Source organism: Kogia breviceps, chromosome 2 (assembly GCF_026419965.1).
Source record: "Kogia breviceps isolate mKogBre1 chromosome 2, mKogBre1 haplotype 1, whole genome shotgun sequence".
Taxonomy (NCBI): domain Eukaryota; kingdom Metazoa; phylum Chordata; class Mammalia; order Artiodactyla; family Physeteridae; genus Kogia; species Kogia breviceps.
Window position 1 is genome coordinate 150,106,007 of NC_081311.1, and position 14,260 is coordinate 150,120,266.

The 14,260-nt window shown below is 36.3% G+C and overlaps 2 protein-coding genes across 2 annotated transcripts in view; one reads left to right on the plus strand and one right to left on the minus strand.

The window, feature by feature from the left end:
- The window catches only part of ITGA4 (integrin subunit alpha 4), an 80,700-nt gene extending 67,434 nt beyond the window's left edge, over nt 1–13,266 (plus strand). The window contains exons 19-28 of the mRNA XM_059051958.2: nt 1,019–1,114; nt 1,790–1,869; nt 2,272–2,361; nt 4,067–4,157; nt 5,845–5,952; nt 6,762–6,887; nt 7,581–7,700; nt 9,784–9,882; nt 10,233–10,352; nt 10,803–13,266. Coding sequence (XP_058907941.1) covers nt 1,019–1,114; nt 1,790–1,869; nt 2,272–2,361; nt 4,067–4,157; nt 5,845–5,952; nt 6,762–6,887; nt 7,581–7,700; nt 9,784–9,882; nt 10,233–10,352; nt 10,803–10,901 — 1,029 coding nt within the window. The 3' untranslated portion in view covers nt 10,902–13,266. The remainder of the gene's footprint in view (nt 1–1,018; nt 1,115–1,789; nt 1,870–2,271; nt 2,362–4,066; nt 4,158–5,844; nt 5,953–6,761; nt 6,888–7,580; nt 7,701–9,783; nt 9,883–10,232; nt 10,353–10,802) is intronic.
- The window catches only part of CERKL (ceramide kinase like), a 142,759-nt gene continuing 141,514 nt past the window's right edge, over nt 13,016–14,260 (minus strand). Inside the window, exon 13 of the mRNA XM_059052864.2 lies at nt 13,016–13,525. Within this exon, the coding sequence (XP_058908847.1) occupies nt 13,456–13,525 (70 nt within the window). The 3' untranslated portion in view covers nt 13,016–13,455. The remainder of the gene's footprint in view (nt 13,526–14,260) is intronic.

Genomic DNA, 14,260 nt, shown 5'->3' on the forward strand with positions numbered 1-14,260 from the left:
GGGTGTCATTGCTTTTCTCACTGGTGCAACCTCATCTGGTGCTGTGATGGTGCTTCTCATGGGTGGGGTCTCTACACGGGCAATATTGGTCCTTCATGCTGGGCTCCCAGAGTGACTGCTCTGCATTTTAAGTTCACATACACTGTCTCGATCCCAAAGGACCTCCAAAATGCTAGAACCAGAGTCAAATTCCAAAATCCTGGTGTCAACCAGACTGTAGGCAAGTTTCTCCTTTCCTGCAAGAGTTTGGAGCATCTGGAGACCTCTTCCTTTTATTTTATTTTTTTTTCCTTTTTACCACTGTGCCTCAGTCATGAGCACTTAAATCCATCAGTGAGGTATTAATAATGTTGAATTTGAAAGAAAAAAGTCTCAGTCACTTTCTCCTTGGATGCTTCTCCGCCTCTTAGAAAATTTACCCGTCTCTTATCCAGAGACCATTTCTTCACACTAAGGGCATTTAGAAAGGCCTTTGACCTCTTATAAATATCTACTACCCACTTCCTCTAGAGCTTTGGGAGCCTGTTTGCAATGGTAAGAGGGAAAACTCAGATATTCAGGGAAATATACATCTGTGAGATGTATATAAATGTATATTTCCCTGAATATTTGAATATATATATAATTGTGATTACAGTTATAATTAAATACCTTTATCACATTCTCACAACCCAGACAGAAGGCAGCCAGTGAAATATAGACCTTATGAATTCCTTGCTTCATGATTTTTCAAGGAACCTTGAGTTAGGGAACACAGAAACATGGTTGAAAGCTACAAGTCCAGGAATTATTCTGTGGATAATTTATGTGAATATTAGAATAAATCTATACTTGTACACACATATTTATGTAGTGTATTTATATTCCTATTGATTTATCCCCAAAGTAAACAGAAAATAATGTTCCAAGAAAGTAAAGTCTTCAGGGAGGATTTTCTTTTCAAAAACCATCCTTAAACATATGTTATGAACTTCTCATTCCCTACCTACTTACACCAGTTATTTCATTTTCCTTTTAGGAGGAGAAACAAATAAACTGTGAAGTAACAGACAGCTCTGGCATAGTAAAACTTGACTGCAGGGTTGGGTACATATATGTAGATCATCTATCAAGGGTAAGCATTTAGCATTTATAGTTTTTGTTACTGACATGAATATAAAATATTTTCTGTTTCCCTACGTTTGTGCTGCATACAAATAATTTGTTGTTGTCGTTTTTATTATTTACTAAGAGTAAGTAGCTAAATGAAATAAAACCCAAACCAACTGGGCTTGAGATCTTTGAGATTGTGTTTATATTCTTGGCAACGTTCACTGTTTAAAAAAAAAAAGAAAAAGAAGGGGGCACCTGTTTGTGTCAGGATGGGCATGAGAATGTGTCAATCAGAATTCCGCTCCCAGCCTCACCCTTCCCCAACCCTCCCCCGGCTCCACCCCGGGTGGTCCTATCTGCCAGGCATGTTACCTCTGCTCTACTAACTGGTGTTTCTGGCAAGAGTGCTCACTCAAGTTGTCAAAGCACCTCTAATTTTGTCAGTCTGGGCCTTCCTATCTTTACATTCAGAGGAGGCTTTGTCTCTGAACGTCACTCGTGGAAATGCTGCTGCTTTAAAATTGCTGCAGACCCGACAGCTTCCCCGAAGTTCTCTGAGTGAAGGTTAGCCTATGCTTCTAGGACATCATTTCGTATCTGTATTTCACAGAACATAAATAATAAGAAAAACTAAAATTCAGATTGTAAAAACAAACTTTAGATTATTTTTTAAATGAGTGTTCCCTGTGTTTTTCAGACAAATATTAGCTTTCTTCTGGATGCCAGCTCACTCAGTAGAGCAGAAGAGGATCTCAACATCACAGTGCATGCTGCCTGGTATATTTCATTATGAAAAAACAATTGTGTTAAAGGAAACGAACCCCTGACTTTTGGGGGGAGGAAAGGGGGGGTGACCTTAGGGGAACCATGGAGCTGTGTTCCATTGTCTGCAGGAGAAAACTTCCTTTATGTGATCTGTTGAACAAACCAAAAAACCTCCTAACATAGGGTTTTATAGCGTAGAAGCAAATAACCGTGTAAATAATGAGAGCAAATTTCTGCCAACTCTGACATAAAAATTTCTTACTACCACGTCTACTTTTATTCCCGCTCCTCAAAAAGCATTTTTTAAACCAACTCCAAGTACATTAGGTATACATGGGGCATAATTAGTTCCCTCTGAAGACAATTTTTGTGCTGACTGGATTCTAAGAGGGTGTTTTCTGTTTGTTTCTGTAGTGAAAATGAAGGAGAAACGGGCAACGTGAAGCGTAACAAAGTGACTTTAACAGTACCTCTCAAGTATGAAGTCATGCTAACTGTTCATGGGTGAGTATAGATATGGAGGACTCCTGTAAAATTCTTGAGCTGATTTTGAGTTCTGTTGCTTCTTAAACTACTGGTCAAAAGCATGTTTAGAGTTTCTTAAGAAAAGATCATGTGCTGTTTCTGTCTCTTAACAATTACCTCCGTGTTGCAGCCCCTTGCTTAGGTGTTCGTTATTTTAACCCACTCTGTAGTCATCACTGAGACCACCTCAAACTAATGCCCCAATGGAGGAGATTTCTTACTGGAAGAGCCCAATAGGAGGCCACGTCCAACCATTCAGCGGTACACCGTGCAGGCCAGGGCCCCAGAGTGCCAGCGTGCACTTTGTATGGTCATTCTCAGTGGCCAGGGCAAATGTGAAGTTCCGAGAAGTGGAGGATTGGCCAAATCGCCCTTGTGCAGACCCCGCATCTACCTGTGGTAGATGAATTGAGATACAAGAGAGCCGGCTCCCTTGTCCCCTCTTTATATCCGTAAATTACAGAGTTCCTAACCCACAGCCCAGCAGTCACTGATTCCTCACAGTTTTAGTAATTGTTTAAATGGACCCTCCCATGACTCAGGAAGGAGATGTGAGGAGAAAGAAAGGAGTATCATGAAAACCTTCCATGATTTTACTGGAATTTATTGAGCCTCCTAATCTTTGTTTAAAAGCACATTTTTAAAGCAGTAGACAATATGAGACACAGAACAAACAGATGAGCTTTACTAGTTGCCCTAACTATAAAGCATCCCTCATCATTTGTAACCACCCATAAAGGTGGCATATAGTTATATAAAAATAGTGTCCGAAACTGATGGAACTGATTCTCCAGTTTGTGAGATAAAACCAGCGGAGGAAAAAGGAATCCATGCGAGGGCGAGTAGTGGGGAGCAAAGAGAAGTCAATTGCACGTTTCCTGGGATTGAATGCTTACCTCGCCTCCCCTCCTTGATTTTGTTATAAGTGTGTCCTCCTGCTTTTCCATTATCCACATCTTATTTTGAGCAAGGGATGCTCTGCAACTGTTAAGCTGCCCAAATCTACAACATTTGACTATCTCTCATTTCTTTCCTTTGTAAAAGGGTCTCTAACATATTACCTCATATTAGCTACCAAATATGAGCAACTTGGGGAGTCGGGATTTTCCTAGAAAAATATTTCTTAAAGTTCATTACTGACTGTGCGTATGTCTCAACTCAGGTAAAGGAATGACAACCTTGTATTCTAACAAAAATTTGATGTTTGAATTGTTCCCCAGACTTGGGGTTCATTACAAATAGCCAGCAGGAATTGGGCGTGATACGAAATAACTCAAAAATCTGTCAGATAGATTGAAATACAGGAGGATATTGGAGCCCTAGGGAGAAGCTAAGAATTTATCTCATATTTGTCAAGTTTGCATGAATCATTTGAGGGCTGAGAGAGAAGGAATGGTCACTAGAGTGAGCTGGGCAGTATTGGGAAGGCAAGCAAAGGATAGTGGTGGGAAGAGAAATGGTCACCCCAGTCAGAGCACGTGGCTTTCTAATTTCATTACATTTTCACTAAAATTCTTATCTTTACAAGAAACCAAAAGTATTCCACGGTACTTAGAGGCACCTGTAGTCTGAATTATGGCATATTTAAGAGATATTTAAGGGATATGCTATATTTAGAGAAAGACTGTTTCTAATACCTCATCAAATAAGACAGTTAAATTAAATCTGAATTCATTTCTGGCAGGTTTGTAAACCCAACTTCGTTTGTGTATGGACCAAAGGAGGAAAATGAGCCTGAAATGTGCATGGCAGAGAAAATGAACTTCACTTTCCACGTAAGAATAGTTGATTGTGCTGATATTTGTAGCAAACTGAAAGAATGTTACCGATGCATTGCCCCAGAGGACATCATATATGTGTGGTGTCCCTCAGCTTTGGGCCACCTCAGCTGGTTGAGGGCGAGAAGGGAGCTGCAGCACGGCTCATGTCCTTGCCTGGTGGGCTCCTGTGCCTTCTCTCCCATTCATCTTGTCCCTGTTACTGAGCCCTCTCTCCTTATACTACCTCTCCTTACAGTAAGTACCTCCTGGGAACAGAGGTAATGCCTGAAATAGGCAAAGTTATGGGAGGAACTGAGTCTGCTAAAGATGCATGCAGAAATCAGAATAGGTCAAGAAAAGGCATCTTTGGGTGCAGATCAGTGAAACCTCTTCGTGGTCCAAGCTTCATACAAGTCCTAACCTTACCAGGTAAAGGAAGCTTTTACCTCCACATCTCCATTTACGGTCTGCTTGGTCAGCCTTTCAAGCCATTGGTATATGACCCATGACAAGTGATGCATCATTTATGAAATAGTCTTTTTAAAAAGGAAAGAGTATTATCATCATCCAGAAGTATTAACATCCTAAATATAAAGCTAAAAATTCATTAAACACTTTTTACTGTCAAACTGAAATTTTTGTTACAGTGTGGATGTTGATAATGAGCAAATAATTGGAGATAATGTCCACAAAAACATTTTTTGAACTGAAAGCACTGCTCACACATTCTCGAGCTATATAGCAATCTACAGACTGTGAGTGAATCTGCATTAGGTACATTATGATATTTTGTAAGGCAATGCTTTTCAAAATGTGTATCAATCACTTGAGGTGCTTATCCAAAATGCAAACTCCTGGGCCACTGCCCCAATCTGTGGAAGAAGAATGACCTCAAAATTCTTTTGAGTCCATACTCAACTTGTTGTTACACTAGTATACCCTAGTGTTGGGAAAAATGTAGCCCTCTACTTTGAAGTCCCCCAAAATGCTCCTGTCACAGTCCAGTGGGGGTTTGTATTCTGATTAACAGAAACTGAGTTGGACTCTAGAAGGCCTATTTATTAAGTTACAAATAATAGTTAACAAGTATTGTCTAGTTAAATTACAATGGAGTGAGTGGGCATGGAGATTCTTTCAGTCTGTAGACTTGGTGTCTTGTCCAAGTATGAAGATGTTCTTGGAGGTCTAAATGTTATTAGGCGAACACAGATAAAGAGTATTGTAAGTGAGCTTGGTTATTTGCTGGCGTCAGGAAGACCTTGTCTAAAGGTCTGGGCAGTGCTGGGTCCTCATTGCTGACATTGCCTTTTGCAACTGCCCTGTGCTTCCAAGGCCTGGCAGTTACCACCTGTCCCAAAGCCCAGGGATATTCTCTCTTTATCTACATTATGTGCATTCTGAAGATTATTGCAGGTCTTGAGTCATGCTATTTCATTTAGATATTGTAGCACATCTTTTTTCTGACGTACTGTATTGGTTTTATAGTTTGCAGGAGGCAATATTTTGGCCCAATTTCCTTCTTCAGCGTTCTGCAAACCCCAGATTTATCAACAATAATGAAATATCTTCCCCTTATGTATTATTAAAAACCTGATTTTTTTCTAAAACCCAATAACCTACCCTTTTCTGATTTTCTGAGTGCATCAGCATTATAATTTTCCTGAATTTAAAATATTGTTTAAATTTTCTTTCTTCTTATCAGGTTATCAACACTGGCCAAAGCATGGCTCCAAATATTAGTGTGGAAATAATGATACCAAATTCTTTTATTCCCCAAACTGATAAACTGTTCAATATTTTGGATGTCCAGGTAAAAATGTGTTCCTTCCTTTATTCTAAGAAATATTGCTAAAATGGAGATTTCCGTTACTTCAGTCACACTTAGTCTAAACTATGAATGCACCATGCATTTATTGTGTACACTTTGAATAGTGCATTAGAATGGCAGGATTACAGTGGAACCTCTACATATGACTTAACACAATAACAGAACTATGCTCTACCATCTGGTAGATTCTTTGTGATAGGGACCTGTGGAAGTAATTTAATTGGTGGAATTCTCCATAAAGCTTGAGACCACTGTTGAAAAAGCAATACTTCAGCCTTTTATTAATATTCAAATAACTACTTAAGAATCAATATTCTTGTGTTGATGATTCTGTCAGAATTGTTTTTACATTCCCAGTTTTAAGACAATTGACAAGGCAACCTACTCAGTAGATTTGATATATAATCCTTAAAAATCTTACTTAAATTCCAGATTTAGATGGTAGTGCATGCTGTTAGAACACTTTGTTGTATGTCTAAAGCCAAAGAAATGTTCAATATCATGCTAATGTTCAAATGTCCATTTTTCATATTGCCCTAATTTCTATAAGGTTAAGGCCATTTGATCAATTTGGGACCTATATCCAACCCTTTAAATTTTTTCTGGGTTTTTGTTGCATTTTTTGCCACAGAGATTTAATCTCTCCCAAATAAATCTATCAAAAAATATTTTCACACAATTTTAGAAGTACTTGATATGTTTCAGGAAAGGTAAGCTTTAAAAGGTAAGTTTTAAAGCCATGTAGCTGTTCTTTCCAGTATTGGATAAGATTTTTCTTTCTTTCTTTGTAGACTACTGTTGGAGAATGCCATTTTAAGAATTACCAAAGAAAGTGTGCATTAGAGCAGAAGAAAGGCACTATGGAGACCCTGAAAGATATATTCAAATTTTTATCCAAGACTGATAAGAGGCTACTGGTAAGTTTCAGTTTTTCAGGTTGTAGGTTTCCAACCTACAGAACTGAAACACTTAAATCCATGAACCAAGGCGTTTTGAACTGTCAGTTGAGTATAGGAGAGAAGCCAGTTCAGGTAATGTTCTTGTGTGTGAGGAACAGGCATGATTGGAGAGTTGAGAGACACCCAGAGTTAAATATATACTATATACTTTCATTATTTATGCAACAAGTGCCCAATTTATGCCAACCAGACGTTGTGTCAGACACTTTGCGGGTCAAGGTGCTGTCCTCAGCTGAATGGCCTTCATGGCACTCTTTTCATTTTAGTGAATATATGGGGAAAAAAAACCCAAGATAGCCCTTCAAATGATCCAGGTTTTACAATGAACATAGAACATGTAACTTAGCAAGACTGATTGTCTTACTTTTTCTAATCCCGAATTAAGTTCATAAGAATAATGAAAACATGTGATCTAGTTCGAATTTTTTGTTAATTTAGTAAACATTTGTGTTTTGTTTAAAAGAAGATAATTTTTTAAGTGCCACTAATGAAAGCATATCTTTAATCTCCTGTTTATATCAAGATAAATTTTTGCAAAATGCCACTAAGGGGAGAACTTGAATTCCACGTATATTTAGCCATCTAAATATTTTAGCCATCTTTTTAAAAAATGTTGAAATTTTAATATAGCTCTTTTGTATTCTTTTCAAGTACTGCATGAAAGCTGATCCACATTGTTTAAATTTCTCATGCAATTTTGGGAAAATGGACAGTGGAAAAGAAGCCAGTGTTCACATTCAGTTGGAGGGTCGGCCATCCATCTTAGAAATGGTGAGTCTATGACACAGTGACAACTTTGTGGATAAGATTTCATATACAATCTACAAATGTGACCATCTTATACAGGTAGGATGGTACATTCAACAAGAAGGTATGAATGAATGTAAAATCTGGAGTGAAACTCCAAAACTGTTTCCATTTATCACTACAAAATACATTGTCTAAATGACATGGCTTTAGTAATTAAACAGATAAGACTGTAAAATATACTATAATTAAGAGATTTTAGAAAGTATGTCCAACTATTTATGAAGCTTGATCAAATTAGAGAAATTAGCTGTGTTAACATTTCATATATCCTTAAAGTTCTTTCCAAATTACTTTATGCTATAAACCTTATTGTATATCATATACATTTATTAATATATATTTGCTAAAAATTAAGACTTCCCAGAAAAATCAAACTAAAACATCAAAATTTATCAACAACAGTAAAACACAAACACGCTTTTAAGAAGATGAACTTTGAAAGGTTGAATTAAAAATTAACTAAATACATGTTGGACTTCTTCCTAAAAAGCAGTATGCATATTTATGAGAAGTACTTTGAGATCATTGGTTTTATCTGGAGTTCTGTTCTTCAGTTTCCTTATCAGATTTATAGGGGTAATATCTCTTTTTCAGGGTTGCTACAGATTAGATGATTTTCATAAAGCACTTAGTAATGGTTCATAGCACATAATAAGCCAAAGGAAATGAGAGCTATTATGTTTTGTTAAGAGGAGTAGTTGAAATTACCACAAGGTGGTAAAGAGGAAGATGCACCAGACAGGGTAATAAGAGCTGTCTGTTTTAGTTGCAAGTTATTTATTTAAACTCTTGCAGCCTGCCTTCATACTCTCGAGGTCCAGGTTTCTCAACAGTGGGCACTAGTAGCATTTTGGACCAAATACTTCTTTGTTGTCAGGGGCTGTCCTGTGCATTGTAGGATATTTATCAGCACAGCTGGCTTCTCCCCACTAAATGGCAGTACACCCCCTCCCAAGTCCTGCCAGCCAGAAATGTCTCCAGACATAGCTGACTCTCCTCCAGGGTACAGAATCATCCCTGTGAAAAAACACTGCTCCAGATAAAGTATATAATTTATTTTTAGCCCTAAAATTCTACATGTTCTCTCCAAAATGTTAAATAACCTTTACACAGTAGGTTTTTTTTGTTTGTTTGTTTGTTTAATGGTACGCGGGCCTCTCACTGTTGCGGCCTCTCCCGTTGCGGAGCACAGGCTCCGGACGCGCAGGCTCAGCGACCATGACTCACGGACCCAGCCGCTCTGCGGCACGTGGGATCCTCCCGGACCAGGGCACGAACCCGTGTCCCCTGCATCGGCAGGCGGACTCACAACCACTGCGCCACCAGGGACGCCCTACACAGTAGTTTTAACTTTTGTTGGTCATAGACCTCTTTAAGAATTTGACAAAAGAATATATTCTCATCTACCCTAACGAACGCACATATGAAAAATAAAAAAATCTCAATTTTGAATACAACTTCAAAGATCCTTAGAGTCTATGGAGCCCGTCCACAGATGCCCAAGCTCTGGATTCTGGGTGATAAAGCCCTCTGTTAGACAGTAAAGCTCTGAGTTCAGCCACTGATTTTATTTTTGAATGCTATAAATATTTGTACCAGATTTTTTCACTACGATATTTGGTACACTAATCTGTATTTGATCAGAGCAGAAAGATGACAACACTATTAAGAAAAACAAGCCCAAATAAAATTAATTTGAGGACATGTTTATCAGACAAAGTCTTCTTTGGGAATAAAAATTCAATAGCTAAGGTAGAAATACACTGGTAATTATCAAATAGTATTTAAATATTATAAGCATTTAAATCAAGTTCTCTGAAAAGCAGCCATGTTTAATAAAAGAACTTAATACCAAGGACATGCCTTTGGAACCAAAGGAAGCATTGCATTGCAATTAACTACAAATGGTGAAACTGGAGAAGATAACTTGTGAAAACCTTTAGAATAGAAGTAGTTTCTCAGGATTCTTACCTGCTCTGTTTTCATGAGACAAAACGATGTATCAGGCTACAGTGATCTTTTTTTTTTTTTATTTATTAAACAGGATGAGACCAGAGCCCTGAAATTTGAAATAAGAGCAACAGCTTTTCCAGAGCCAAATCCAAAAGTTATTGAACTAAACAAGGATGAGAATGTTGCACATGTAAGATTACCTTTTTAACCAAAACGTAAACATTGTGGGAAAAAATATTGCTAGTGTTTGGTGACGAAAATCATGGCGAGCCTAAAATACTTAACTGGGCATTGGTATTTTCCACAACTGCCAGGAAGGCATGACATAGCTCTTTCAGGAGGTGAGGAAGAACCACAGATATGGCCCATTACACACCCTGTTTCTGCTAAACAATTACCAATGTTTCCTATGTTTGTGTTAGACCAGCAAGAAAATGGGATGGGTTATTCTGAATACTATTGGGGATCGTGGAGGGGCTTCAAACGAAATAGAGGCAAGTTTTTAAAGTGGTGTTTCTTTATTTCGGTTAATTTATGTAGGTTCTACTCGAAGGACTACATCATCAAAGACCCAAACGCCATTTCACTATAGCCATTATTTTAAGTAGCTTGCTACTTGGACTTACTTTACTTTTATTGATTTCATATGTTATGTGGAAGGTAAGCCTTTAATACCATTGTTAAACCACTCAAAATGCCATTCTTGATCTTCTCAAAGCCAACTTGTGACTCCCACGTTACTAGATTTAAGCATTTCAGTATTTTTAATGTTAATTCTTATACTGATGGCATATTTCTCAACTTTAGTACCACAGTCTTTCTAGAAAAAATATGCCTTCTTAAAGATAACTTTACCTTCAACAAATGTTCAAACTATAACAAAAGTTTTGAAAGATGTTCTTTCTAACTAAGCATTTGGCAAACACTTCATGTTATATGTTGAATTTCAATTTTGGAGAGTGTGCTCATCGCTGAGATTTCCTGCAGTAACAACAAAACAATGCTCTTTAACCCAATATTTTCCAAACTAATTTTTACTGACTACAATTGGCATTGACTGTTATTATACTCATATCTAATGTTCATGACTATATGTAATGCTATTTTCAGGCTGGCTTCTTCAAAAGACAGTACAAGTCTATCCTACAAGAAGAAAACAGAAGAGACAGTTGGAGTTACATTAACAGTAAAAGCAATAAAGATGATTGAAGACTTCTTTCAAATTGAGAGAATAACAGACTCAGGTTACAGTATACTAAAAAAATTTAGACATTGTTTACAGAAACCGTGAATTTGCTCAGACTTCTTCTATGTACTTCTTTTAGTCATGACCTTGTGACATGTTATGTCTTAATGCAGATGAAAAAATCTAAGCAATGATTATTCTGAGAGAAAATAACTCCAAAAGTAATATTTTAATATATCCAAAGATAATCTTTCAGCTCTTAAATGGATAGAAAAACACTAAAGCATCAGCTTATCCAAGATAAGTAATCCCTGGACGATACCTTGAAATGAGTGCATCTGAATTAAAATTATGCTGAGGAAGTAAACAACTCGACTGGAGAAAACTTGGACTTTGAAGTATCATTCCTTTAAAAGAAATACTGTTTACCATATGTGCTGGCTTTGGTAAAGTTAATTCCACCAAATAGGTAAGGACTCATTTCTAATATATGTTCTCTAGAAACATTTAGCAGAATTTTTGGAAGAGCTGTTCCCAAATTTTCTAATGAATAGAAGAGGAACCGTTATCGTTTTATCTTTAAAGACATTGATTTGTAATATATTTCCTAAAAGCTTTAGATCAACAACCATTTATTCAGCAGTCTATGAATACTATGGCCTGATGAGCAAACTTCAGACTGAAGTTATACACTGGTTTGAGCTTAATGGGATAATTTCTGGACAATTATTGTTTATACAGCTATGGATTTTTTCTTTCTGTACATATATATACATAAGTTTTTAACAGAAAATATATGTTTATGGTATAAATCCAGTAAGTCCTTCTATAACAATTTTATCAAGGGAAAGGTACTGAAGAGTAAATTGTAAAAATCCATCTTTAATCAAATTTTTTGTTTATAAAAACAACAGTACCTAGAATTCTAATTTATATTCTAAAACAGATCGACTGTTGCACTTTAGCTGATATATGAAAACTGTACCTCGCTAATTTTTAAAAAATCAAAGCTCTGCAAAGAACATATTGGGGACCAGTATTTCATACAAATTAGATACTGTTTAAAATGTTGGCTATCAAATTCAGCAAATAAATTCTTGTTTGGATGTTACTCCTTTCTCCTCAAATGTAAGTATGAAATGTGTTTTCACCAGTACTAGAAGAGCATTCTCTTCTTCATGGAAATAGAGAAGCAAATTTAACTGTAAAATTGAAAAATATAGATTTAGCTTGTATCAGGTAAAAATGTGACATCAAAATTTCCCTGTCTTAGTGATGACTGAAGTATTTTAAGTTTTTTTGTTGGTGTTTATCTTAGACTTTTAAAAAAATAATGTATTTCTGCGTCTAAAATAATTTATCTTTAAAATACCTCTTCACTTGCGGTCACTTTTTGTAATATTTATTCATGCATATGAACTAAATGCTGATAAACACAGAATATAATTTCATCTGATTTTGTCCCTACATCTGTCTTGATATGAAGGTTGTGGCCAAATTTTCAAAATCTGTTACGGGAAGTGAAAGGTTAGAGGGCAGTCTTAACCACTATGGAAAAGGATTTCTTCACAGAGGTCCCTGCCAACAGCTGTCTTCCTCAGACCACTTAATTCCTGTAAGTTATCTGTTCACAAAGTGGTGGCTGGAGAATGAAAAATGCACAGAAACTTGTGAAGACATTTAAGCAGTGGGACCCAATGAGCATGAAACCTCCTGAACTCGGGGGTGTACCAATAGAAAGTAATTCAATTTTAAAGAACCCTTTGAACAAAAGATACATTTTTTAATTATTAAAAAACAAGTAGTTTTTTCAAGAAAATGTCTAGGCTCATTGGTGAAAAATCAAATCCAAATTTAGAATTGCTTTCTCAAGGATGATCCCTGAGGAAATTTTAATTTGGTTCCTTCCTCCTAGAAATGACACCATTTCACGTAGCAAGAGGAACAAAGCTCCCTCTTGGGCCAGATTCTAACCAGTTTGCTATTTTGAATAGTTTGAGTTTTCAACTTTCAGACACTATTCACCAAAGTGGTACTATAACTTCTTAAAAAAAAAATCCATCTTTTTTCTTTTTGGCAAGTAGTCTAGGTATGAGAGCTTTTGAAAAAAATAGTACTATTTCTGGTTATATCATTTCCTAGCTGTATAATTTAATATCGCTGCATTACGTACCTCATCAAGAAATCAGGACAGTCTTTCTTACATGAACTCTGTGGTCTGTTGGCATCAGGCTATAGGAAGTTTAACATCGGAATTGATGGACTCAAATCCAGGAAAAAAGAATCCAAATTATTTCACTTTGGAATTAATCTATGTTAAATATTGATATATCATGTTTCAATTTCAAGTATATATTTCCATTCTAATAAATACTTTCCAAAAACCAGAATTTAAATTGTTTTGTGTATATTTCATGTCTTATTTTTTAAAGCCTAGAAGCTAATTTTTAGTAACATCAAAACTAGCAATTTTAATTTCTTTTAAAAATAGTTTTTTCCTTACTAAAATATCTGTTTAAAAGATGACAATATCCCTGCATATTAAAATTCTAATTTGCACATCCCTCTTATAAACAACTATGTTACTTTGGAATCATTCATTTCTTCCATGCTTTTTCCATAAAGATTGATAAGTCTTGGGTGTACTCTGTAAAGAATATAAGAATATGCATGATTATTTCATCAACCTATCATTCTTTTTCACACATAACCCCTAGTGAATGTGGTGCATAATACCACATAGAAATCTAATGATAGCCAACGAACATACATTCATGGCAGAGCTGCCATCTAGGAAAAAATGCAGGGCCTAATAAATCAGCAGCAGTAATTCCTGTAAAGCCCAGTCACCCATGCATGTAGAAAGCTCACATCTAGCAGGCTACTCAGGGAGCCCTGCACACTTCTTCTACCCACTGAGTCATATAGTGCTTACCAACAGTAAGTTTGCATGTTCCCAAGCCTGTTTATAACCCGTTGCTCTTGTTAGTAAATAATATGTAAAATTGTTCGTATGTAAAGTATGCTTTGGAAAGACGATAAAAGCAAACTGCTGAACACAAAGTGTTACAGTATTTGTTGTGGGTAAAAGGAAATTTTAAACGACTGGGGGATTAAATTGTAACCATCTGCTATTCAGATGGCATCACAAGGTTTGAGATCTTAACCATTTTTAAAAATTCAAAATGGAAATTGTAGACGTACATTATCTGTATAGTTTGTCAAGAATGGTAATTCAGAATGCCAACGTAGAGACTCATAACCAAAGAAAATGCATTGGTTCTACATAACAATTAGTGAATAAATACAAAGTTACACTTCTTTATTAAAATTGTACACGTGTCTTTATGCTTCCCTGACTTACGAATTTAAAAAAGAATTT